The sequence below is a fragment of the Cherax quadricarinatus genome, chromosome 53 (genome assembly GCF_038502225.1).
Source record: "Cherax quadricarinatus isolate ZL_2023a chromosome 53, ASM3850222v1, whole genome shotgun sequence".
NCBI lineage: Eukaryota > Metazoa > Arthropoda > Malacostraca > Decapoda > Parastacidae > Cherax > Cherax quadricarinatus.
This window is the reverse complement of record NC_091344.1, coordinates 26,634,268-26,661,880: the sequence shown is the minus strand read 5'-3', so window position 1 is coordinate 26,661,880 and position 27,613 is coordinate 26,634,268. Positions and strand designations below refer to the sequence as shown.

Here is a 27,613-nt window from a genome sequence, read left to right as displayed (position 1 = left end):
CTGGTCTGCCATCCCCGCCCCAAGGGGGCTAATGGGAATGAAAGTCTTATGAGCTAAAGGCTCGGGCTCAGGCACCTACCCTACCCTAGAAGGGTGAGGCATGGTATCGATCATTTGGAATTTATTGTGTTTACTGTAATATTTGTAAGAAATTTATATTTTTAGTACTATATTATTCATATAGTGTTATTACTATTTTTTTGCTATTATTCTCTGTTTATTTACTAATACATGTGTTTTGTTTATTAAAGAAAATATTTATATAATTATAACTGCAAATGAGCATACAGTTTATTAATGATAAAATTTATTGCATTTTTATACGGTAAATATTTACTAATTATATTGTAATATCTTTATTTGCTCAGATAAGTACAGCCTTACTTAAGTTGTACTTTACGAAGAACGATGAAAAGATTCTGAAAAAGTCCTGTGATGACATCAAATCTGGACTTGATGTGTTTGAGACAGAACTGATAAAAAGAGGCACTAAATTCTTTGGTGGAGACACACCAGGTAAGATGACTGATGCTGCTGACACATCTTACCTGATCCAAAAGTCTGATGATATGAACATTTATCTGTATCTCATTTTTTAACATTTGTCTACATGGACGATAAACTGACGACTCTATTTAGAAACAATGCATAATACAATGTAACAGCTGTGTATGTTTTGATATATGTACTGAAATGGGTATGTTGAGAAAGCACTTATACATTGTAGTATTTAGATTTTCCCGTCATTGACAGGTATGCTGGATTACATGATCTGGCCATGGGCAGAGAGGCTTCCTATGGTAGAAATGATAGCGAGAAACAATGCTCTCCTCAACCAGGATAGGTTCCCTAAAATGGTAAGAATTCTTTTTAGGTGAATTGTACATTTTTTCACGTAAATTTATGACTTAATCATTCATTTAAAAACTTAATTTTTCATTACTGAGAATGATAAAGATGGATGAAAAGTTTTTATTACTTCTTGTAATTGCTCAATATTTTTATTAAATTAGCTACTTACAACATGAAGATTCCTCATTTATAAATAAATTAAATTAATAATTATATAACGATAATGCATAAAACAACATTAACTTGATGTAATAGTCAGAGTTGCATTGAAATACAATATGTAGAACAATATGCAGAAATAACCTTTAATTAATTAATGACTATATTAAAGGTGACGATGAATGGTTTTCAATTAAGTATATATATTAACCAACACTTTTACAACTTGCAAAAGAACTTAAAGATATCTTTCTGGCAAAGAAACAAATATCAAAATATGAAACAGTAAAACCCCGGGTTTCGGCCATAATCCGTTCCAGGAGCTAGGCCTAAACGTGAAACGACCGAAAGGCGAAGCAATATTTCCCATAAGAAATAATGTAGATAAAATTAATCCTTTCCAGACCCCAAAAATATTTACAAAAAAATATGTTTTTTAAATAATAACTATAGTTTTACATACAACACAGATAAATACATATACTGTATTATATGTAGATAATTTTAAATTTAAATAAACATTTAAAATAACATTTACTTACCTTTATTGAAGAGACTTGCTGGCATCTGGAAAATAGGGAGGAGGAAGGAGGGAAGATTTATTGTTTGGAAGGGGAATCCCTTTCCATAAAGACTTTAGGTAACAAGTCCTTATCTGGGGTTACTTCCCTTCTTTGTCTTTTAATGCCACTAGGACCAGCTTGAGAGTCACTGGACCCCTGTCTCACAAAATAACTGTCAAGAGTGCTCTGTTTCTGGCATCTCCTTAAGATTTCCCTGAAGTGGGACAAGGTTTTGTCACTGAACATGTTGCAGATATGGCTTGTTTCAGCTTGGTCAGGGTGATACTTTTCAACAAAACTTTGCAACTCATTCCATTATGCACACATGTCCTTAATCACTGAAGAAGGCACCTCCTTCACTCCCTCTTCCTCCTCCTCTGAAGCAAGTTCCTGAGTTGTGGTCTGATGCTATTCCAGTTCAAGTTCTTGCAGTTCGTCAGCGGTTAGCTCTTCCCTGTGATCCTCCACCAACTCTTCTATATCCTCTCCACTCACCTCCAGCCCCATGGACTTGCTCAATGCCACAATACCTTCCACAACAGGTAGAGAGTCGGCAGGGTCAGGTTCAGCCTCAAACCCTTCATAATCCCTCTTTTGGGCACAATCTGGCCACAATTGTCTCCAAGCAGAGTTCAAAGACTTGGAGGTCACTCCCTCCCAAGCCTTACCTATAAGGCTTATGCATTGAAGGATATTGAAGTACTTCCACCAGAACTCTCTTAGGGTCAAGTGAGTGTCTGAGGTCACATTTAAGCTGCTTTCAAACACTGCTTTGGTAAAGAGTTTTTTGAAGTTAGAAATGACCTGCTGGTCCATGGGCTGGAGGAGACGAGTGGTGTTAGGAGACAAGAACTTAACTGTTACAGAGTTGAAGTTCCTAGACAACAGGTCTTCCAAGTTTGGAGGATGAGCAGAAACATTGTCCATTACCAGGAAGCACTTAAGTGGCAAATTATTTTTCTGGAGGTATTTTTTCACACTGGGGCCAGACACTTTATGGACCAACTCTTTGAAAATTTGCCTCGTGACCCATGTCTTATGATTTGCCTCGCAAAAGACACACAATTTATTCTTAATGACATTGTTTTTCTTAAACACTCTGGAATGTTCTAAGTGATACACCAGTAAAGGCTTCACTTTAAAATCACCACTAGCGTTAGCACAGAACAAGAGAGTGAGCCTGTCGTTCATAGGCTGATGTCCTGGTAGTGCCTTTTCCTCCTGAGTAATATAGGTCCTCTTTGGGATTTTCTTCCAAAACAGGCCTGTTTCGTCACAATTAAACACTTTTTGGGGTTTGAATTTTTCACTCACGAAGTTTTCAGCCGCACGTGTGTCTGAACTTGTTGCCTTACCATACTGTGTATGCTAGTATGCTTCTTAAATCCGTCAAACCAGCCTCTGCTGGCCTTAAATTCACTAACATAAGCACTGGTTCCAGGCATTTTCTTGATCAGATCGGCATGCAACTGCCTTGCCTTCTCACAAATGATCGACTATGAAACACTATCACCCGCTATCTGTTTATTGTTGATCCACACCACCAACAACTTCTCAACCTCTTCGACTATTTGTGATCTTTTTTTGAATAACATGACAACACCTTTAGCAACATCAGCTTCCTTGAGTTATTTTCTTTTGGCCAGGATAGAAGTGATAGTTGATTTGCTTTTGCCGTACATCCTGGCAAGCTTCCCAACACGAACACCACTCTCATAAATTTTTCTATTATCTCCTTCACTGTTATGATATTCTTCACTTTTTAAACCACAGGGCTCATAGTGGCTTAATTCACAGTCACAATTAATGGCTGGCTGGCTGCCTAGCTGACTGGTTGGCTGGCTGGCTGGCTGGCTGGATGGCTGGCTGGCTGGCTGGCTGGCTGGCTGACTGGCTGGCTGGCTGGCTAGCTGGCTGGATTGCTGCCTAGCTGGCAGGATGAAAGCACAGGGTAATGTTCACTCAAGGGTAAACAATGCTAGACTTGCTCAGGACACCCGCGTGGGCAGGCGCGCAAGTGCGGGTAGGTGGACTGGTCTGGTACGTGGGCCGATACCTGGGGTAACGACCGAAATGCAGGATAAAATCTGGCCGAAAAAAGAAGACAAAACCCGAAGCGGCCGATTCCCAGGGCGCCCGAAACCCGGGGTTTCACTGTACTACCATTTACCTTTATTTCCCTCTTACCTTGATAGAATTTATAAGATAACACAGTTATCTTTACGTCGACAGTTGCCTTGGATGGTTGATATGATGGAAGATAATGCAGTCAAGACTGTGTATCTGCCTCCTGAAGCCCATTTAAAGTTTTTAACAACTTTAAACCCAGACAACTCAAGATTAAGAAGTCTTTTGTAATGTTATGAATGACAGAAAGAGACACTCTATCTTGTATATTTGCTATAAACTGCACTTGGTAATTTCAAGATGCATATTTTAAAACACTTTGGTTTAAAAAGAACTATTTTAATATTTTATCACTACTGTCCATTGCATTTGACCATAGCATACACAATCTCAACATGAACTGTATAAATATTCTCATAGTGATTTATTACACAAAACACCATATATATATATATATATATATATATATATATATATATATATATATATATATATATATATATATATATATATATATATATATATATATATATATATATATATATATATATATATATATATATATATATATATATATATATATATATATATATATATATATATATATATATATATATATATATATATATATATATATATATATATATATATATGTCGTGCCGAATATGTAAACCTAGTCAATTAGCAAGAACTCATTTAAAATTAAGTCCTTTCTAAAATTTTCTCTTATACGTTTAAAGATATGTTTTTTCATTAATGTTGATGTAAAAAATTATAATTTTGCACCAAAAGGAACTTAGAAAACTTACCTTATTATAACAAGCGCAATTTATTTTAAAATAACCCAACGAAATATATTTTAGATATGTTTACAATAATTTAATACTAAACAAACATAGTGAAATATATATTTTTTTTCGTAAGGTTCAGAATGATTTTGGCGAAATTATTGCATACACAAATTTTCACTTGTCCTATATGGCAAGATGAGCGTTGCTATTTACGCCAAGATCGCAAGCTCTGCCTATTCAGCATGACATATATATATTTATATATATATATATATGTCGTGCCGAATATGTAAAACTGGTCAATTAGCAAGAACTCATTTAAAATTAAGTCCTTTCTGAAATTTTCATTTATACGTTTAAAGATATATTTTTTTTCATTAATGTTAATGTAAAATTTTTAAATTTTCACCAAAAGAATCTTAGAAAACTTACCTAACCTTATTATAGCAAGAGCAATTTATTTTAGCCTAACCCAACTAAATATATTTTAGATTTGTTTACAGTAATTTAATACTAAACAAACACAATGAAATATATTTTTTTCGTTAGGTTCAGAATGATTTTGACGAAATTATTGCATAAACAAATTTTCACTTGTCCCATATGGCAAGATGAGCGTTGCTATTTACGCCAAGATCGCAAGTTCTGCCTATTCGGCACGACATATATATATATATATATAGATATATAGATATATATATATATATATATATATATATATATATATATATATATATATATATTTATATATATATATGTGCGAGCTCTCAAAATCATTGATGAGAAAACAGACAGTTTAACTCTATCTTGATGTGAAGAATAATAGTGTACATAGGAACAGTTATTTGTAGGCTTTCTGTAAATTTTAAATTTAAAGTCATTCTTATCCTCAATAATTAAAACATCTAGAAAAAGCAATGAGTTATTTTTCTCAAATTCAATAGTAAAGTTTATAGAATGGCCCTCAACATTCGCGAGGGTTAGGCGATCAAGAACTTCGCAAATGATGAAAATTCGAGAATGTTTGGTGCACAAATATATTGTAAGGAAATATAATAATATCATTTACTTAGCCAGACAATATGCTTCCTTAACCTATTGAACCATGAACAATCATTAAACACATGACAACATCGTAAAATACATACATGTATTGTACATACATACATGTTATGGTTTAATAACAAATAATGAACACACAAAACACTCACCACTCGTAAGGTTAGGCAGACGAACTCTGGCGACTTGTTATGATGATGACAATGATGATGATGATGGTGATGCAGATACTGATGACGATGATCATGCCATGTAGTTACTGATGACAATTGAATGGAGGTGATTATATGGAGTGTAACTGCAAGGCATGACGAGTCTAGTGTGTGGATTCTAACTTCACTGACAGTGTCACTGCCGATAATCGGTGGTGGATCATCGACATCGTTAGTCAGAGTTAGCAACGGGAGTAGTGGCAGTCTTCCTTGTGAAGAGCATTGTGATATGCAACTGAGACCGTTTCTTCTTCATATCTACAAACAGAGTTTTGCAAGGAATTATGCTCCTCTCAGTGTCGTTCATCACTTTCAAAGCCCTCAACATTGCTGGGTTGTGTTGTAAAAAATTGTTTGGGCTGATCTGTCATTCTCATCGCTTGCCCTAGTTTTTCAAGGGTGAAGGTTTGAGGTTGACTGGCCTCAGCAACACTCTTCTTCATCCTCACTCTCTGCCTGCACAATCTCCAACAATTCTTCATCATTTAGGCCCAGTGCATGTTCTTCAACCAGTTCTCTCCCCTCACCCTCCTGCAAGTCCTCCAACCCTTCACCTCCAACTAGCCTTGCTAACTCCACAGTCTTCCTCACGGCTTTGTTAACCTCGTCTTGAGTAGCAAACCCAACAAAATCATACACACACACACACACTCAGTATATAGTACTGTAACCACGACGAGTGGTTTTTAATCAATAACAACACTGCGACTAGCCAGGGGATCGACCCCCGTGGTGTTTTAGCTCGCATCATGGGGAGCGAAAATTCACGACGCTCTAACCCACATATACATATACATATATATATATATATATATATATATATATATATATATATATGTCGTGCCGAATATGTAAAACTGGTCAATTAGCAAGAACTCATTTAAAATTAAATCCTTTCTAAAAATGTTTCTTATACGTTTAAAGCTAGATTTTTTTTCATTAATGTTGGTGTAAAAAAATTTTAATTTTGCAACTAAAGAATCTTAGAAAACTTACTTAACCTTATTATAAAAAGAACAATTTATTTTACCCTAACCCAACTAAATATATTTTAGATTTATTTACAGTAATTTAATACTAAACAAACACAGTGAAATATATATTTTTCGTTAGGTTCAGAATGATTTTGGCGAAACTATTGCATACACAAATTTTCGCTTGTCCTATATGGCAAGATGAACGTTGCTATTTAAGCCAAGATGGCAAGTTCTGCCTATTCGGCACGACATATATATATATATATATATATATATATATATATATATATATATATATATATATATATATATATATACATATATATATATATATATATATATATATATATATATATATATATATATATATATATATATATATATATTGTAGGTAGTACGTTGGTAGAGAGCAACCACCCAGGGAGGTACTACCGTCCTGCCAAGTGAGTGCACAACGAAAACCTGTAATTGTTTTACATGATGGTAGGATTGCTGGTGTCTTTTGTCTGTCTCATAAATATGCAAGATTTCAGGTATGTCTTGCTACTTCTACTTACACTTAGGTCACACTACACATACATGTACAAGCATATATATATACACACCCCTCTGGGTATTCTTCTATTTTCTTTCTAGTTCTTGTTCTTGTTTATTTCCTCTTATCACTACGACATGGCCTTGGATGCACTGGAAGAAAATCAGAATGCAGATGTAATATACACAGACTTTGCAAAAGCATTTGACAAATGCGATCATGGCGTAATAGCCCATTAAATACGTGCTAAAGGAATAACTGGGAAAGTGGGGAGATGGATCTTCAACTTCCTAACAAATCGAACACAAAGAGTAGTGGTCAACAGAGTTAAATCGGAGGCTGCCATAGTGAAGAGCTCTGTTCCACAAGGCACAGTACTCGCCCCCATCTTATTCCTTATCCTCATATCAGACATAAACAGAGATATACACCACAGCACCGTATCATACTTTGCGGATGATACTAGGATCTGCATGAGGCTGTCATCTGCTGAGGATGCGGTTAACCTCCAAGAAGATATAAACAAAGTTTTCCAGTGGGCAACGGTAAACAATATGATGTTCAATGAGGACAAATTCCAACTACTCCGTTATGGAAAACTGGAGGAGATAATAACTAGAACAGAGTATACTACTGACTCCGGCCATACAATAGAGCGGAAAAATAATGTAAGGGACCTGGGAGTAGTAATGTCTGAGGATCTCACTTTCAAGGATCACAACAGTGCCACGATCGCACGTGCAAAGAAAATGATAGGATGGATAATGAGAACTTTCAAAACGAGAGATGCCAAGCCCATGATGATCCTTTTCAAATCACTTGTTCTCTCTAGGCTGGAATACTGCTGTACATTAACATCTCCATACAAAGCAGGTGAAATCGCAGATCTAGAGAGTGTACAGAGATCCTTTACTGCACGTATAAGTTCTGTCAAGCACCTTAACTACTGGGAACGCTTGAAAGCACTTGACTTGTACTAGTTGGAACGCAGGAGGGAGAGATACATCATAATCTACACTTGGAAAATCTTGGAAGGAATGGTCCCAAATCTGCACACAGAAATCACTCCCTACGAAAGTAAAAGACTGGGCAGGCGATGCAAAATGCCGCCAATAAAAAGTAGGGGCGCCATTGGTACACTAAGAGAAAACACCATAAGTGTCCGGGGCCCAAAACTGTTCAACAGCCTCCCATCAAGCATTAGGGGAATTGCCAATAAACCCCTAGCTGCCTTCAAGAGAGAGCTGGACAGATACCTAAAGTCAGTGCCGGATCAGCCGGGCTGTGGCTCGTACGTCGGACTGCGTGCGGCCAGCAGTAACAGCCTAGTTGATCAGGCCCTGATCCATCGGGAGGCCTGGTCGTGGACCGGGCCGCGGGGGTGTTGATCCCCGGAATAACCTCCAGGTAACCTCCAGGTATCTCCATGGGGAAGTGGAACAGAATTCTTCCTAAGTAAGCCATGCGTGTTGTAAGAGGCGAGTAAAATGCCGGGAGCAAGGGGCTAGTAACCCCTTCTCTTGTATAAATTACTAAATTTAAAAGAGAAACTTTCGTTTTTCTTTTTGGGCCACCCTGCCTTGGTGGGATACGGCCGGTGTGTTGAAAGAAATAATATATATATATATATATATATATATATATATATATATATATATATATATATATATATATATATATATATATATATATATATATATATATATATATATATATATTGAATATATATACATATATATATATATATAAATATGTCGTGCCGAATATGTAAAACTGGTCAATTAGCAAGATCTCATTTAAAATTAAGTCCTTTCTGAAATTTTCCCTTATACGTTTAAAGATATATTTTTTTCGTTAATGTTAATGTGAAATTTTTTAATTTTGCACTAAAAGGATATTAGAAAACTTACCTAACCTTATTAAAAGAAGAACAATTTATTTTAGCCTAACTCAACTAAATATATTTTAGATTTTTTTACAATAATTTAATACTAAACAAACACAGTGAAATATATTTCTTTCGTTAGGTTCAGAATGATTTTGGCGAAATTATTCCATACACAAATTTTCACTTGACCTATATGGCAAGATGAGCGTTGCTATTTAAGCCAAGTTCGCAAATTCTGCCTATTCGGCACGACATATATATATATATATATATATATATATATATATATATATATATATATATATATATATATATATATATATATATATATATATATATATATATATATATATATATATACATAAATATATATATATATATATATATATATATATATATATATATATATATATATATATATATATATATATATATATATATATATATATATATATATGCGTGAGCGTGTTTGATAGGAGTGAATGGAGACAAATGGTTTTTAATACTTGACGTGCTGTTGGAGTGTGAGCAAAGTAACATTTATGAAGGGATTCAGGGAAACCGGCAGGCCGGGCTTGAGTCCTGGAGATGGGAAGTACAGTGCCTGCACTCTGAAGGAGGGGTGTTAATGTTGCAGTTTAAAAACTGTAGTGTAAAGCACCCTTCTGGCAAGACAGTGATGGAGTGAATGATGGTGAAAGTTTTTCTTTTTCGGGCCACCCTGCCTTGGTGGGAATCGGCCAGTGTGACAGCAACCACCCAGGGAAGTACTACCGTCCTGCCAGATGACTGTGAAACAAAAACCTGTAACTGTTTTGCATGATGGTAGGATTGCTGGTTTCTTTTTCTGTCTCATAAACACGCTAAGATAACAGGGATATCTTGCTACTCCTACTTACACTTTGGTCACACTTCACAGACACGCACATGCATATATATATATACATACATCTAGGTTTTTCTCCCTTTTCTAAATAGCTCTTGTTCTTTTTTATTTCTTCTATTGTCCATGGGGAAGTGGAAAAGAATCTTTCCTCCGTAAGCCATGCGTGTCGTATGAGGCGACTAAAATGCCGGGAGCAATGGGCTAGTAACCCCTTCTCCTGTATACAATTACTAAAAAAGAGAAGAAGAAAAACTTTATAAAACTGGGTTGCTTAAATGTGCGTGGATGTAGTGCGGATGACAAGAAACAGATGATTGCTGATGTTATGAATGAAAAGAAGTTGGATGTCCTGGCCCTAAGCGAAACAAAGCTGAAGGGGGTAGGAGAGTTTCAGTGGGGGGAAATAAATGGGATTAAATCTGGAGTATCTGAGAGAGTTAGAGCAAAGGAAGGGGTAGCAGTAATGTTAAATGATCAGTTATGGAAGGAGAAAAGAGAATATGAATGTGTAAATTCAAGAATTATGTGGATTAAAGTAAAGGTTGGATGCGAGAAGTGGGTCATAATAAGCGTGTATGCACCTGGAGAAGAGAGGAATGCAGAGGAGAGAGAGAGATTTTGGGAGATGTTAAGTGAATGTATAGGAGCCTTTGAACCAAGTGAGAGAGTAATTGTGGTAGGGGACTTGAATGCTAAAGTAGGAGAAACTTTTAGAGAGGGTGTGGTAGGTAAGTTTGGGGTGCCAGGTGTAAATGATAATGGGAGCCCTTTGATTGAACTTTGTATAGAAAGGGGTTTAGTTATAGGTAATACATATTTTAAGAAAAAGAGGATAAATAAGTATACACGATATGATGTAGGGCGAAATGACAGTAGTTTGTTGGATTATGTATTGGTAGATAAAAGACTGTTGAGTAGACTTCAGGATGTACATGTTTATAGAGGGGCCACAGATATATCAGATCACTTTCTAGTTGTAGCTACACTGAGAGTAAAAGGTAGATGGGATACAAGGAGAATAGAAGCATCAGGGAAGAGAGAGGTGAAGGTTTATAAACTAAAAGAGGAGGCAGTTAGGGTAAGATATAAACAGCTATTGGAGGATAGATGGGCTAATGAGAGCATAGGCAATGGGGTCGAAGAGGTATGGGGTAGGTTTAAAAATGTAGTGTTAGAGTGTTCAGCAGAAGTTTGTGGTTACAGGAAAGTGGGTGCAGGAGGGAAGAGGAGCGATTGGTGGAATGATGATGTAAAGAGAGTAGTAAGGGAGAAAAAGTTAGCATATGAGAAGTTTTTACAAAGTAGAAGTGATGCAAGGAGGGAAGAGTATATGGAGAAAAAGAGAGAAGTTAAGAGAGTGGTGAAGCAATGTAAAAAGAGAGCAAATGAGAGAGTGGGTGAGATGTTATCAACAAATTTTGTTGAAAATAAGAAAAAGTTTTGGAGTGAGATTAACAAGTTAAGAAAGCCTAGAGAACAAATGGATTTGTCAGTTAAAAATAGGAGAGGAGAGTTATTAAATGGAGAGGTAGAGGTATTGGGAAGATGGAAGGAATATTTTGAGGAATTGTTAAATGTTGATGAAGATAGGGAAGCTGTGATTTCGTGTATAGGGCAAGGAGGAATAACATCTTGTAGGAGTGAGGAAGAGCCAGTTGTGAGTGTGGGGGAAGTTCGTGAGGCAGTAGGTAAAATGAAAGGGGGTAAGGCAGCCGGGATTGATGGGATAAAGATAGAAATGTTAAAAGCAGGTGGGGATATAGTTTTGGAGTGGTTGGTGCAATTATTTAATAAATGTATGGAAGAGGGTAAGGTACCTAGGGATTGGCAGAGAGCATGCATAGTTCCTTTGTATAAAGGCAAAGGGGATAAAAGAGAGTGCAAAAATTATAGGGGGATAAGTCTGTTGAGTGTACCTGGTAAAGTGTATGGTAGAGTTATAATTGAAAGAATTAAGAGTAAGACGGAGAATAGGATAGCAGATGAACAAGGAGGCTTTAGGAAAGGTAGGGGGTGTGTGGACCAGGTGTTTACAGTGAAACATATAAGTGAACAGTATTTAGATAAGGCTAAAGAGGTCTTTGTGGCATTTATGGATTTGGAAAAGGCGTATGACAGGGTGGATAGGGGGGCAATGTGGCAGATGTTGCAAGTGTATGGTGTAGGAGGTAGGTTACTGAAAGCAGTGAAGAGTTTTTACGAGGATAGTGAGGCTCAAGTTAGAGTATGTAGGAAAGAGGGAAATTTTTTCCCAGTAAAAGTAGGCCTTAGACAAGGATGTGTGATGTCACCGTGGTTGTTTAATATATTTATAGATGGGGTTGTAAGAGAAGTAAATGCGAGGGTCTTGGCAAGAGGCGTGGAGTTAAAAGATAAAGAATCACACACAAAGTGGGAGTTGTCACAGCTGCTCTTTGCCGATGACACTGTGCTCTTGGGAGATTCTGAAGAGAAGTTGCAGAGATTGGTGGATGAATTTGGTAGGGTGTGCAAAAGAAGAAAATTAAAGGTGAATACAGGAAAGAGTAAGGTTATGAGGATAACAAAAAGATTAGGTGATGAAAGATTGAATATCAGATTGGAGGGAGAGAGTATGGAGGAGGTGAACGTATTCAGATATTTGGGAGTGGACGTGTCAGCGGATGGGTCTATGAAAGATGAGGTGAATCATAGAATTGATGAGGGAAAAAGAGTGAGTGGTGCACTTAGGAGTCTGTGGAGACAAAGAACTTTGTCCTTGGAGGCAAAGAGGGGAATGTATGAGAGTATAGTTTTACCAACGCTCTTATATGGGTGTGAAGCGTGGGTGATGAATGTTGCAGCGAGGAGAAGGCTGGAGGCAGTGGAGATGTCATGTCTGAGGGCAATGTGTGGTGTGAATATAATGCAGAGAATTCGTAGTTTGGAAGTTAGGAGGAGGTGCGGGATTACCAAAACTGTTGTCCAGAGGGCTGAGGAAGGGTTGTTGAGGTGGTTCGGACATGTAGAGAGAATGGAGCGAAACAGAATGACTTCAAGAGTGTATCAGTCTGTAGTGGAAGGAAGGCGGGGTAGGGGTCGGCCTAGGAAGGGTTGGAGGGAGGGGGTAAAGGAGGTTTTGTGTGCGAGGGGCTTGGACTTCCAGCAGGCATGCGTGAGCGTGTTTGATAGGAGTGAATGGAGACAAATGGTTTTTAATACTTGACGTGCTGTTGGAGTGTGAGCAAAGTAACATTTATGAAGGGATTCAGGGAAACCGGCAGGCCGGACTTGAGTCCTGGAGATGGGAAGTACAGTGCCTGCACTCTGAAGGAGGGGTGTTAATGTTGCAGTTTAAAAACTGTAGTGTAAAGCACCCTTCTGGCAAGACAGTGATGGAGTGAATGATGGTGAAAGTTTTTCTTTTTCGGGCCACCCTGCCTTGGTGGGAATCGGCCGGTGTGATAATAAATAATAAATATATATATATATATATATATATATATATATATATATATATATATATATATATATATATATATATATATATATATATATATATATATATATATATTTATTGTAGGTAGTAGGTTGGTAGACAGCAACCGCCCAGGGAGGTACTACCGTCCTGCCAAGTGAGTGTAAATCGAAAGCCTGTAGTTGTTTTACATGATGGTAGGATTGCTGGTGTCTTTTGTCTGTCTCATAAATATGCAAGATTACAGGTACGTCTTGCTACTTCTACTTACGTCACACTACACATACATGTACACATTTATTTATACACACTCATCTGAGTTTTCTTTGATTTTATCTTAATAGTTCTTGGTCTTATTACTTTTCTTTTTATATCCATGGGGAAGTGGAATAAGAATCTTTCCTCCGTAAGTCAACTAAAATGCCGGGAAAATTGGGCTAGCAACCCCTTTTCCTGTGAAGATTACTAAAAAGAATAAGAAGAAGAAAATTGTCAAAGTGGGAAGTCTGAATGTGCGTGGATGTAGTGCAAATGATAAGAAAGAGATGATTGTGGATGTTATGAATGAGAAGAAGCTGGATGTCCTGGCTTTAAGTGAAACAAAGCTGAAGGGGGTGGGAGAGTTTCAGTGGAGAGGAATAAATGGGATTAGGTCAGGGGTTTCAAATAGAGTTAGAGCTAAAGAAGGAGTAGCAATAATGTTGAAGGATAAGATATGGCAGGAAAAGAGGGACTATAAATGTATTAATTCAAGGATTATGTGGAGTAAAATTAATGTTGGATGTGAAAAGTGGGTTATAGAAAGCGTATATGTACCTGGAGAAGAGAGAAGTGTAGAGGAGAGAGAGAGATTTTGGGAAATGTTGAGTGAATGCGTGGAGAGTTTTAAACCAAGTGTGAGAGTACTTGTGGTTGGGGATTTCAATGCTAAAGTGGGTAAAAATGTTGTGGAGGGAGTAGTAGGTAAATTTGGGGTGTCAGGGGTAAATGTAAATGGGGAGCCTTTAATTGAGCTATGTGTAGAAAGAGATTTGGTAATAAGTAATACATATTTTATGAAAAAGAGGATAAATAAATATACAAGGTATGATGTAGCACGTAATGGAAGTAGTTTGTTAGATTATGTATTGGTGGATAAAAGGTTGATGGGTAGGCTCCAGGATGTATATGTTTATAGAGGGGAAATTGATATATCGGATCATTATTTAGTTATAGCTACAGTTAGAGTAAGAGGTAGATGGGACAAGAGGAAGGTGGCAACAAGTAGGAGGGAAGTGAAAGTGCATAAACTAAGGGAGGAGGAAGTTCGGGGGAGATATAAGCGACTATTGGCAGAAAGGTGGGCTAGTGCAAAGATGATTAGTGGGGGGGATTGAGGAGGGTTGGATGAGTTTTAAAAATGCAGTATTAGAATGTGGGGCAGAAGTTTGTGGTTATAGGAGTGATTGGTGGAATGATGAAGTAAAGGGTGTGATAAAAGAGAAAAAGTTAGCTTATGAGAGGTTTTTACAAAACAGAAGTGTTAAAAGAAGAGTAGAGTATATGGAGAGTAAAAGAATGGTAAAGAGAGTGGCGAGAGAGTGCAAAAGGAGAGCAGATGATAGAATGGGAGAGGCACTGTCAAGAAATTTTAATGAAAATAAGAAAAAAAATTTGGAGTGAGTTAAACAAGTTAAGAAAGCCTAGGGAACGTTTGGATTTGTCAGTTAAAAACAGAGTAGGGGAGTTAGTAGATGGGGAGAGGGAGGTATTAGGTAGATGGCGAGAATATTTTGAGGAACTTTTAAATGTTGAGGAAGAAAGGGAGGCGGTAATTTCATGCACTGGCCATGGAGGTATACCATCTTTTAGGAGAGAAGAAAAGCAGAATGTAAGTGTGGGGGAGGTACGTGAGGCATTACGTAGAATGAAAGGGGGTAAAGCAGCTGGAACTGATGGGATCATGACAGAAATGTTAAAAGCAGGGGGGGATATAGTGTTGGAGTGGTTGGTACTTTTGTTTAATAAATGTATGAAAGAGGAGAAGGTACCTAGGGATTGGCGGAGAGCATCTATAGTCCCTTTATATAAAGGGAAGGGAGACAAAAGAGATTGTAAAAATTATAGAGGAATAAGTTTACTGAGTATACCAGGAAAAGTGTACGGTATGGTTATAATTGAAAGAATTAGAGGTAAGACAGAATGTAGGATTGCGGATGTGCAAGGAGGTTTAAGAGTGGGTAGGGGATGTGTAGATCAAGTGTTTACATTGAAGCATATATGTGAACAGTATTTAGATAAAGGTAGGGAAGTTTTTATTGCATTTATGGATTTAGAAAAGGCATATGATAGAGTGGATAGGGGAGCAATGTGGAAGATGTTGCAAGTGTATGGAATAAATGGTAAGTTACTAAATGCTGTAAAGAGTTTTTATGAGGATAGCGAGGATCAGGTTAGGGTGTGTAGAAGAGAGGGAGACTACTACCCGGTAAAAGTAGGTCTTACACAGGGATGTGTAATGTCACCATGGTTGTTTAATATATTTATAGATGGGGTTGTAAAAGAAGTAAATGCTAGGGTGTTCGGGAGAGGGGTGGGATTAAATTATGGGGAATCAAATACAAAATGAGAATTGACACAGTTACTTTTTGCTCATGATACTGTGTTTATGGGAGATTCTAAAGAGAAATTGCAAATGTTAGTGGATGAGTTTGGGAGTGTGTGTAAAGGTAGAAAGTTGAAAGTGAATATAGAAAAGAGTAAGGTGATGAGGGTATCAAATGATTTGGATAAAGAAAAATTGGATATCAAATTGGGGAGAAGGAGTATGGAAGAAGTGAATGTTTTCAGATACTTGGGAGATGACGTGTCGGCGCATGGATTTATGAAGGATGAGGTTAATCATAGAATTGATGAGGGAAAAAAGGTGAGTGGTGCGTTGAGGTATATGTGGAGTCAAAAAACGTTATTTATGGAGGCAAAGAAGGGAATGTATGAAAGGATAGTGGTACCAACACTCTTATATGGTCGTGAAGCCTGGGTTGTGAATGCAGCAGCGAGGAGACGGTTGGAGGCAGTGGAGATGTCCTGTCTAAGGGCAATGTGCGGTGTAAATATTATGCAGAAAATTCGGAGTGTGGAAATTAGGAAAAGGTGTGGAGTTAATAAAAGTTTTAGTCAGAGGGCTGAAGAGGGGTTGTTGAGGTGGTTTGGTCATTTAGAGAGAATGGATCAAAGTAGAATGACATGGAGAGCATTTAAATCTGTAGGAGAAGGAAGACGGGGTAGGGGTCGTCCTGGAAAAGGTTAGAAGGAAGAGGTAAGGGAGGTTTTGTGGGCGAGGGGCTTGGACTTCCAGCAGGCGTGCATGAGAGTGTTCGATAGGACTGAATGGGGACGAATGGTATTTGGGACCTGACGATCTGTTGGAGTGTGAGCAGGGTAATATTTATTGAAGGGATTCAGGGAAACCGGTTATTTTTATATAGCCGGACTTGAGTCCTGGAAATGGGAAGTACAATGCCTGCACTCTAATGGAGGGGTTTGGGATATTAGCAGTTTGGAGGGATATCTTGTGTATCTTTATATGTGTATGCTTCTAAACTGTTGTATTCTTAGCACCTCTGCAAAAACGGTGATAATGTGTGAGTGTGGTGAAAGTGTTGAATGATCAAAGTGTTTTCTTTTTAGGGATTTTCTTTCTTTTTTGGGTCACCCTGCCTCGGTGGGAGACGCCGGCTTGTTGAAATATATATATATATATATATATATATATATATATATATATATATATATATATATATATATATATATATATATATATATATATATACATATATATATATATATATATATATATATATATATATATATATATATATATATATATATATATATATATATATATATATATATATATATATATTTATATTAATATATATATGTCGTGCGGAATATGTAAAACTGGTCATTTAGCAAGAACTCATTTAAAATTAAGTCCTTTCTGAAATTTTCTCTTATACGTTTAAAGATATATTTTTTTCATTAATGTTAATGTAAAAATTTTAAATTTTGCTCCAAAAGAATCTTAGAAAACTTACCTAACCATATTATAACAAGAGCAATTTATTTTAGCCTAACCCAACTAAATATATTTTAAATACGTTTACAATAATTTAGTACTAAACAAACACAATGATACATATACATATATATACATATATATACATATATATACATATACATATATATACATATATATACATATACATATATATACATATACATATTTTATTATTATTATCACACCGGCCGATTCCCACCAAGGCAGGGTGGCCCGAAAAAGAAAAACTTTCACCATCATTCACTCCATCACTGTCTTGCCAGAAGGGTGCTTTACACTACAGTTTTTAAACTGCAACATTAACACCCCTCCTTCAGAGTGCAGGCACTGTACTTCCCATCTCCAGGACTCAAGTCCGGCCTGCCGGTTTCCCTGAATCCCTTCATAAATGTTACTTTGCTCACACTCCAACAGCACGTCAAGTATTAAAAACCATTTGTCTCCATTCACTCCTATCAAACACGCTCACGCATGCCTGCTGGAAGTCCAAGCCCCTCGCACACAAAACCTCCTTTACCCCCTCCCTCCAACCCTTCCTAGGCCGACCCCTACCCCGCCTTCCTTCCACTACAGACTGATACACTCTTGAAGTCATTCTGTTTCGCTCCATTCTCTCTACATGTCCGAACCACCTCAACAACCCTTCCTCAGCCCTCTGGACAACAGTTTTGGTAATCCCGCACCTCCTCCTAACTTCCAAACTACGAATTCTCTGCATTATATTCACACCACACATTGCCCTCAGACATGACATCTCCACTGCCTCCAGCCTTCTCCTCGCTGCAACATTCATCACCCACGCTTCACACCCATATAAGAGCGTTGGTAAAACTATACTCTCATACATTCCCCTCTTTGCCTCCAAGGACAAAGTTCTTTGTCTCCACAGACTCCTAAGTGCACCACTCACTCTTTTTCCCTCATCAATTCTATGATTCACCTCATCTTTCATAGACCCATCCGCTGACACGTCCACTCCCAAATATCTGAATACGTTCACCTCCTCCATACTCTCTCCCTCCAATCTGATATTCAATCTTTCATCACCTAATCTTTTTGTTATCCTCATAACCTTACTCTTTCCTGTATTCACCTTTAATTTTCTTCTTTTGCACACCCTACCAAATTCATCCACCAATCTCTGCAACTTCTCTTCAGAATCTCCCAAGAGCACAGTGTCATCGGCAAAGAGCAGCTGTGACAACTCCCACTTTGTGTGTGATTCTTTATCTTTTAACTCCACGCCTCTTGCCAAGACCCTCGCATTTACTTCTCTTACAACCCCATCTATAAATATATTAAACAACCACGGTGACATCACACATCCTTGTCTAAGGCCTACTTTTACTGGGAAAAAATTTCCCTCTTTCCTACATACTCTAACTTGAGCCTCACTATCCTCGTAAAAACTCTTCACTGCTTTCAGTAACCTACCTCCTACACCATACACTTGCAACATCTGCCACATTGCCCCCCTATCCACCCTGTCATACGCCTTTTCCAAATCCATAACTGCCACAAAGACCTCTTTAGCCTTATCTAAATACTGTTCACTTATATGTTTCACTGTAAACACCTGGTCCACACACACATATATATATATATATATATATATATACATATATATATACATATATATATATATGTCGTGCCGAATAGGCAGAACTTGCGATCTTGGCTTAAATAGCAACGCTCATCTTGCCATATAAGACAAGCGAAAATTTGTGTTTGCAATAATTTCGCCAAAATCATTCTGAACCTAACGAAAAAAATATATTTCACTGTGTTTGTTTAGTACTAAATTATTGTAAACAAATCTAAAATATATTTACTTGGGTTAGGCTAAAATAAGTTGCTCTTGTTATAATAAGGTTAGGTAAGTTTTCTAAGAGTCTTTTGGTGCAAAATTAAAAATTTCTACATCAATATTAATGAAAAAAACATATCTTTAAACGTATAAGAGAAAATTTTTGAAAGGACTTGATTTTAAATGAGTTCTTGCTAATTGACCAGTTTTACATATTCGGCACGACATTATATATATATATATATATATATATATATATAAATATATATATATATATATATATATATATATATATATATATATTATTATTATTATTATCACACCGGCCGAGTCCCACCAAGGCAGGGTGGCCCGAAAAAGAAAAACTTTCACCATCATTCACTCCATCACTGTCTTGCCAGAAGGGTGCTTTACACTACAGTTTTTAAACTGCAACATTAACACCCCTCCTTCAGAGTGCAGGCACTGTACTTCCCATCTCCAGGACTCAAGTCCGGCCTGCCGGTTTCCCTGAATCCCTTCATAAATGTTACTTTGCTCACACTCCAACAGCACGTCAAGTATTAAAAACCATTTGTCTCCATTCACTCCTATCAAACACGCTCACGCATGCCTGCTGGAAGTCCAAGCCCCTCGCACACAAAACCTCCTTTACCCCCTCCCTCCAACCCTTCCTAGGCCGACCCCTACCCCGCCTTCCTTCCACTACAGACTGATACACTCTTGAAGTCATTCTGTTTCGCTCCATTCTCTCTACATGTCCGAACCACCTCAACAACCCTTCCTCAGCCCTCTGGACAACAGTTTTGGTAATCCCGCACCTCCTCCTAACTTCCAAACTACGAATTCTCTGCATTATATTCACACCACACATTGCCCTCAGACATGACATCTCCACTGCCTCCAGCCTTCTCCTCGCTGCAACATTCATCACCCACGCTTCACACCCATATAAGAGCGTTGGTAAAACTATACTCTCATACATTCCCCTCTTTGCCTCCAAGGACAAAGTTCTTTGTCTCCACAGACTCCTAAGTGCACCACTCACTCTTTTTCCCTCATCAATTCTATGATTCACCTCATCTTTCATAGACCCATCCGCTGACACGTCCACTCCCAAATATCTGAATACGTTCACCTCCTCCATACTCTCTCCCTCCAATCTGATATTCAATCTTTCATCACCTAATCTTTTTGTTATCCTCATAACCTTACTCTTTCCTGTATTCACCTTTAATTTTCTTCTTTTGCACACCCTACCAAATTCATCCACCAATCTCTGCAACTTCTCTTCAGAATCTCCCAAGAGCACAGTGTCATCGGCAAAGAGCAGCTGTGACAACTCCCACTTTGTGTGTGATTCTTTATCTTTTAACTCCACGCCTCTTGCCAAGACCCTCGCATTTACTTCTCTTACAACCCCATCTATAAATATATTAAACAACCACGGTGACATCACACATCCTTGTCTAAGGCCTACTTTTACTGGGAAAAAATTTCCCTCTTTCCTACATACTCTAACTTGAGCCTCACTATCCTCGTAAAAACTCTTCACTGCTTTCAGTAACCTACCTCCTACACCATACACTTGCAACATCTGCCACATTGCCCCCCTATCCACCCTGTCATACGCCTTTTCCAAATCCATAAATGCCACAAAGACCTCTTTAGCCTTATCTAAATACTGTTCACTTATATGTTTCACTGTAAACACCTGGTCCACACACCCCCTACCTTTCCTATATATATATATATATATATATATATATATATATATATATATATATATATATGGCAGGGTGACAAAAAAAAATAAAAAATCCCCCAAAAGAAAATACTTTCATCATCATTCAACTCTTTCACCTCACACATAATCACTATTTTTGCAGAGGTGCTCAGAACACAACAGTTTAGAAGCATATACGTATAAAGATACACAACATATCCCTCCAAACTGCCAATATCCCAAACCCCTCCTTTAGAGTGCAGGCATTGTACTTCCCATTTCCAGGACTCAAGTCCGGCTATATAAAAATAACCGGTTTCCCTGAATCCCTTCACCAAATATTACCCTGCTCACACTCCAACAGCTCGTCAGGTCCCAAATACCATTCACTCCTATCTATCGCGCTCACACAGGCTTGCTGGAAGTCCAAGCCCCTCGCCCTCAAAACCTCCTTTACCTCCTCCCTCCAACCTTTTCGAGGACGACCCCTACCCCTTCTTCCTTCTCCTACAGATTTGTAGGCTCTCCATGTCATTCTACTTGGATCCATTCTCTCTTAATGGACAAACCACAGAATAGGTAAAACTGGTCAATTAGCAAGAACTCATTTAAAATTTAGTCCTTTCTAAAATTTAAAGATATATAATTTTTCATTTACGTTACTGCAAAAATTAATAATATTGTATCAAAAGAAAGTTAGAAAACTTACCTAAGCTTTTTATAATGAGCGCAATTTAATTTAGCCTAATCCAGCTACATATATTTTAGATAAGTTTACAATAATTTAATAATAAACAAACAGAATGAAATATATTCTTTTTTCATTAGGTTCCGAATGATTTTTGCAAAATTATTACCTACACAAATTTTCGCTTGCCTTATTTGGCAAGAAGAGCGTTGCTATTTTAGCCAAAACTGCAAGTTTCACTAAAGGATCTGCAATGGGATCAGGCAACCCTCCCAGTGCGACTTGGAGGTATAGGAGTGCGTAAAGCAACGCATGTTGCTTTACCTGCTTTTCTGTCTTCGTGTTTGGCTTCCAGTGCACTAGTCAAGAAGATTATCTCTGAACGCTTGAGAGACGCGGTAGGAGCTCATGACCCCAGGTTTACTGAAGCAGCGATGCAGTGACACCCTTGCAGACTCCTCCAGTAGACCAGCTCCACCCAAAGAGCACAAACAGTTTCACTGGAATAAACCGATCATGGAAAAAATCGCCAACACAGTTCTCACCAACGCTCCAGGAAAGGACAAAGCTCGTCTCCTGGCGGTGAAGGCACCACATTCAGAAGATTTCCTTCTAGCTGTTCCCAATTCCTCCCTGGGCACTCGACTCAACCCACAGGCCATTCAGATTGGTGTTGCTCTTCACCTAGCCGCCCCCATCCTCACTGAACATAGGTGTATTTGCTGCAGGGAGACAGCTGATAAATTCGGACTTCATGGTCTCGTGTGTTACACAGCAGAAGAGAAGTATGCAAGATATGAGGAGGTCAATGACACAAAGAGAAGCCTCGCCACAGCCCGTTGCCCATCTCAACAGGAACCCCAAGTGCAGAGGTCTGACGGAAGTCAAAAGCATCCTGATGGAGCCACTATGCTACCCTGGAAGGATGGAAAGCAGATTGCCTGGGACTACAACTGTGCCACCACATTGGCAGACACCTACTTGCCATACTCCACAGTTGAAGGGGGTGGAGCTGCCAGCCACAGGGAGACCCAGAATATCCCCCTTGCTATAACTTCATCAAAATAGGGTCGGAGACTCTTGGAACATTGGGAAAGTGTGCTCTAAAGTTCCTCAAAGAGTTGAGTGAAAAGCTCATCATAGAAACCAAGGACCACAGGGCGACCAGATACCTCGTTCAGAGACACAGTGACGCGATCCAGAGAGGAAATGCCTGCAGCATTCTGGGCACTCGGTCCACTGCCGGGAAGCTTGACGAAGTATTTGAGATATAGCTCTGAATTGTTATCAAGGTTGTTTTACTTTCTCTTGTGTTATTGTGAATGTTTTGTAAATGTATTTTGTCCTTAAATAAAATATATGTTAATTATAGGGGGTGGTAGGTGAAAATTCTCAAACAGCTTCAGGGAGAACCTTGAGTTTTCCCTGAAGCAAGTTTATTCTTTTCTCTGAGGATGAGGGTCCCCAGGACAGTTCTAGAGGTGCTACATCCCTATATTATATATATATATATATATATATATATATATATATATATATATATATATATATATATATATATATATATATATATACATATATATATATATATATATATATAGGAGGGGAAATGCTTGCTGCATACTTGGCTCGCGTCCGGCCTCGGAGGAGATGGAGGAAGTTCGTGATCTTTGATGCATTGTGCCATTGTGTTCATGTTTATGTTTATGTAAAAAGAGAGCAAATGAGAGTGGGTGAGATGTTATCAACAAATTTTGTTGAAAATAAGAAAAAGTTTTGGAGTGAGATTAACAAGTTAAGGTAGCCTAGAGAACAAATGGATTTGTCAGTTAAAAATAGGAGAGGAGAGTTATTAAATGGAGAGTTAGAGGTACTGGGAAGATGGAGGGAATATTTTGAGGAATTGTTAAATGTTGATGAACATAGGGAAGCTGTGATTTCGTGTATAGGGCAAGGAGGAATAACATCTTGTAGGAGTGAGGAAGATCCAGTTGTGAGTGTGGGGGAAGTTCGTGAGGCAGTAGGTAAAATGAAAGGGGGTAAGGCAGCCGGGATTGATGGGATAAAGATAGAAATGTTAAAAGCAGGTGGGGATATAGTTTTGGAGTGGTTGGTGCAATTATTTAATAAATGTATGGAAGAGGGTAAGGTACCTAGGGATTGGCAGAGAGCATGCATAGTTCCTTTGTATAAAGGCAAAGGGGACAAAAGAGAGTGCAAAAATTATAGGGGGATAAGTCTGTTGAGTATACCTGGTAAAGTGTATGGTAGAGTTATTATTGAAAGAATTAAAAGTAAGACTGAGAATAGGATAGCAGATGAACAAGGAGGCTTCAGGAAACGTAGGGGGTGTGTGGACCAGGTGTTTACAGTGAAACATATGAGTGAACAGTATTTAGATAAGGCTAAAACGGTCTTTGTGGCATTTATGGATTTGGAAAAGTCGTATGACAGGGTGGATAGGGGGGCAATGTGGCAGATGTTGCAGGTGTATGGTGTAGGAGGTAGGTTACTGAAAGCAGTGAAGAGTTTTTACGAGGATAGTGAGGCTCAAGTTAGAGTATGTAGGAAAGAGGGAAATTATTTCTCAGTAAAAGTAGGCCTTAGACAAGGATGTGTGATGTCACCGTGGTTGTTTAATATATTTATAGATGGGGTTGTAAGAGAAGTAAATGCGAGGGTCTTGACAAGAGGCGTGGAGTTAAAAGATAAAGAACCACACATAAAGTGGGAGTTGTCACAGTTGCTCTATGCTGATGACACTGTGCTCTTGGGAGATTCTGAAGAGAAGTTGCAGAGATTGGTGGATGAATTTGGTAGGGTGTGCAAAAGAAGAAAATTAAAAGTGAATACAGGAAAGTGTAAGGTTATGAGGATAACAAAAATATTAGGTGATGAAAGATTGGATATCAGATTGGAGGGAGAGAGTATGGAGGAGGTGAATGTATTCAGATATTTGAGAGTGGACGTGTCAGCGGATGGGTCTATGAAGGATGAGGTGAATCATAGAATTGATGAGGGGAAAAGGGTGAGTGGTGCACTTAGGAGTCTGTGGAGACAAAGAACTTTGTCCTTGGAGGCAAAGAAGGGAATGTATGAGAGTATAGTTTTACCAACACTCTTATATGGGTGTGAAGCATGGGTGATGAATGTTGCAGCGAGGAGAAGGCTGGAGGCAGTGGAGATGTCATGTCTGAGGGCAATGTGTGGTGTGAACATAATGCAGAGAATTCGTAGTTTGGAAGTTAGGAGGAGGTGCGGGATTGCCAAAACTGTTGTCCAGAGGGCTGAGGAAGGGTTGTTGAGGTGGTTCGGACATGTGGAGAGAATGGAGCGAAACAGAGTGACTTCAAGAGTGTATCAGTCTGTAGTGGAAGGAAGGCGGGGTAGGGGTCGGCCTAGGAAAGGTTGGAGGGAGGGGGTAAAGGAGGTTTTGTGTGCGAGGGGCTTGGACTTCCAGCAGGCATGCGTGAGCGTGTTTGATAGGAGTGAATGGAGACGAATGGTTTTTAATACTTGACGTGCTGTTGGAGTGTGAGCAAAGTAACATTTATGAAGTGATTCAGGGAAACCGGCAGGCCGGACTTGAGTCCTGGAGATGGGAAGTACAGTGCCTGCACTCTGAAGGAGGGGTGTTAATGTTGCAGTTTAAAAACTGTAGTGTAAAGCACCCTTCTGCCAAGACAGTGAGGGAGTGAATGATGGTGAAAGTTTTTCTTTTTCGAACCACCCTGCCTTGGTGGGAATCGGCCAGTGTGATAATAATAAAAAATAATAATATATATATATGTCGTGCCGAATATGTAAAACTGGTCAATTAGCAAGAACTCATTTAAAATTAAGTCCTTTCTAAAATTTTCTCTTATTACGTTTAAATATATAATTTTTTCATTAACGTTAACGTAAAAATTTAAAATCTTCCACTAGAAGAATCTTAGAAAACTTACCTAACCTTATTATTATAAGAACAATTTATTTTAGCCTAACCCAACTAAATATATTTTAAACACGTTTACAGTAAATTAATACTAAACAAACACAATCAAATATATTTTTTTCGTTAGGTTCAGAATAATTTTGGCGAAATTATTGCATACACAAATTTTCACTTGTCCTATATGCCAAGATGAGCGTTGATATTTAAGCCAAGATCGCAAGTTCTGCCTATTCGGCACGACATATATATATATATATATATATATATATATATATATATATATATATATATATATATATATATATATATATATATATATATATATATATATATATATATATATATATATATATATGCAAAACAACCACTCTGAAAGAATAGAGAAATTCCAAGCGCTTTCGTGACTACTCACATTATCAAGGAACTATGAAAGTAAAGCATCCAAGGAAGCTATATAAGGGGTCTGGCCAACACCTCACTATCAGATTCCACAACTGTTAAACACCTGACGCGCGCCGACCCAACTTGGATAGGTCCTTTGCACAACTCACCCCACAAACTATTCTACCCAAGAAAATTTTAAAATTATTTGTCCAGTGTATTATTAAATTCTTCCCAAATTCTATTAATTATAAATGGATCTAATTTATATAAACCAAAGGAAATATTCATATTATTGTCAAAACTGCTTTTTATGAAACAAGATTTAATTATATTCCTGTCGATCATGGACTTGCTTGATACTACTTTCTCAACTTTTTGAAAATCAATTGGATGGTTAAAATCTCTTACATGAATAAATAGAGCATTGGAATCTTGTCCAGTTCTAATGCTATATATATGTTGTTTTAATCTTAGTTCGAGATTTTTACCAGTTTGACCGTAATAAACTTTATCGCAAATTTTACAAGGAATCTTATAGATACATCCATCAGCATTTTGGGGGGAATTCTTGATCAAAAGTTTTTTTACTGTATCAAGATTTTTGAATACAACTTTAATATTAAAAGTCTTAAGAAGAGAAGGCATATCAACCAAGTTTTCATGGTAAGGGAGAACCAACATATTTTTAGTTGAATAAGGCTGGTTGTCCCTTTTTGGATTGTAAAAAGTATTTCTAGCAACTTTAAAAGATTTATCAATTACATTTCTTGGGTATTTTAAATCATTACCTATTTCATAAATTTTGGATATTTCCTCATCTATGAACTCAGGACTACAAATTCGTAAAGCTCTCAAAAACATTGATGAGAAAACAGACAGTTTGACTCTATCTTGATGCGAGGAATAATAGTGGACATAGGAACAGTTATTTGTAGGTTTTCTGTAAATTTTAAATTTGAATTCATTATTACCCTTAATAATTAAAACATCTAGAAAAGGCAATGAGTTATTTTCTTCAAACTCAACAGTAAAGTTTATAGAATGGGCTAAGCTATTTAATTTTCCTAGGAAATGGTGTATATCTACATTTTTGGGCATAAGACACAAAATATCATCAACATATCTGAACCATTTAGCTCTATTAGGGAGGATTGTGTTAAGTAACCTTGTTTCAAAAAATTCCATGTATAGGTTACTAAGAACAGGTGAAAGAGGATTTCCCATTGCCATACCAAACTTCTGAGTGTAAAACTTATCATTAAATACAGATTTTGCATCAACAATGCAAAGTTTAATAAGTTTAATGATAGTAGGAAGTGGCAATGGTAAATCATAGTTAACGAGTTCTTCAGATAAGAAACTTAATAAATCATCAACAGGAACTTTCGTAAACAAGGAAGTAACATCAAAACTAACCATGTTAAAATCATTTAAGTCAGTCAAGGAGCTTAATTTATCAACCAAATCTATGTTGTTTTTAACAT

The 27,613-nt window shown here is 37.5% G+C and overlaps 1 protein-coding gene across 1 annotated transcript in view; it reads left to right on the top strand.

Annotated features, from left to right (window-relative positions):
• Window positions 1-420: 420 nt before the first annotated feature.
• The window catches only part of LOC138854269 (pyrimidodiazepine synthase-like), a gene marked incomplete at its 5' end in the record, with an annotated part of 45,942 nt that continues 18,749 nt past the window's right edge, over window positions 421-27,613 (top strand). The window contains 2 exon segments of the mRNA XM_070096499.1: window positions 421-516; window positions 754-857. Coding sequence (XP_069952600.1) covers window positions 421-516; window positions 754-857 — 200 coding nt within the window.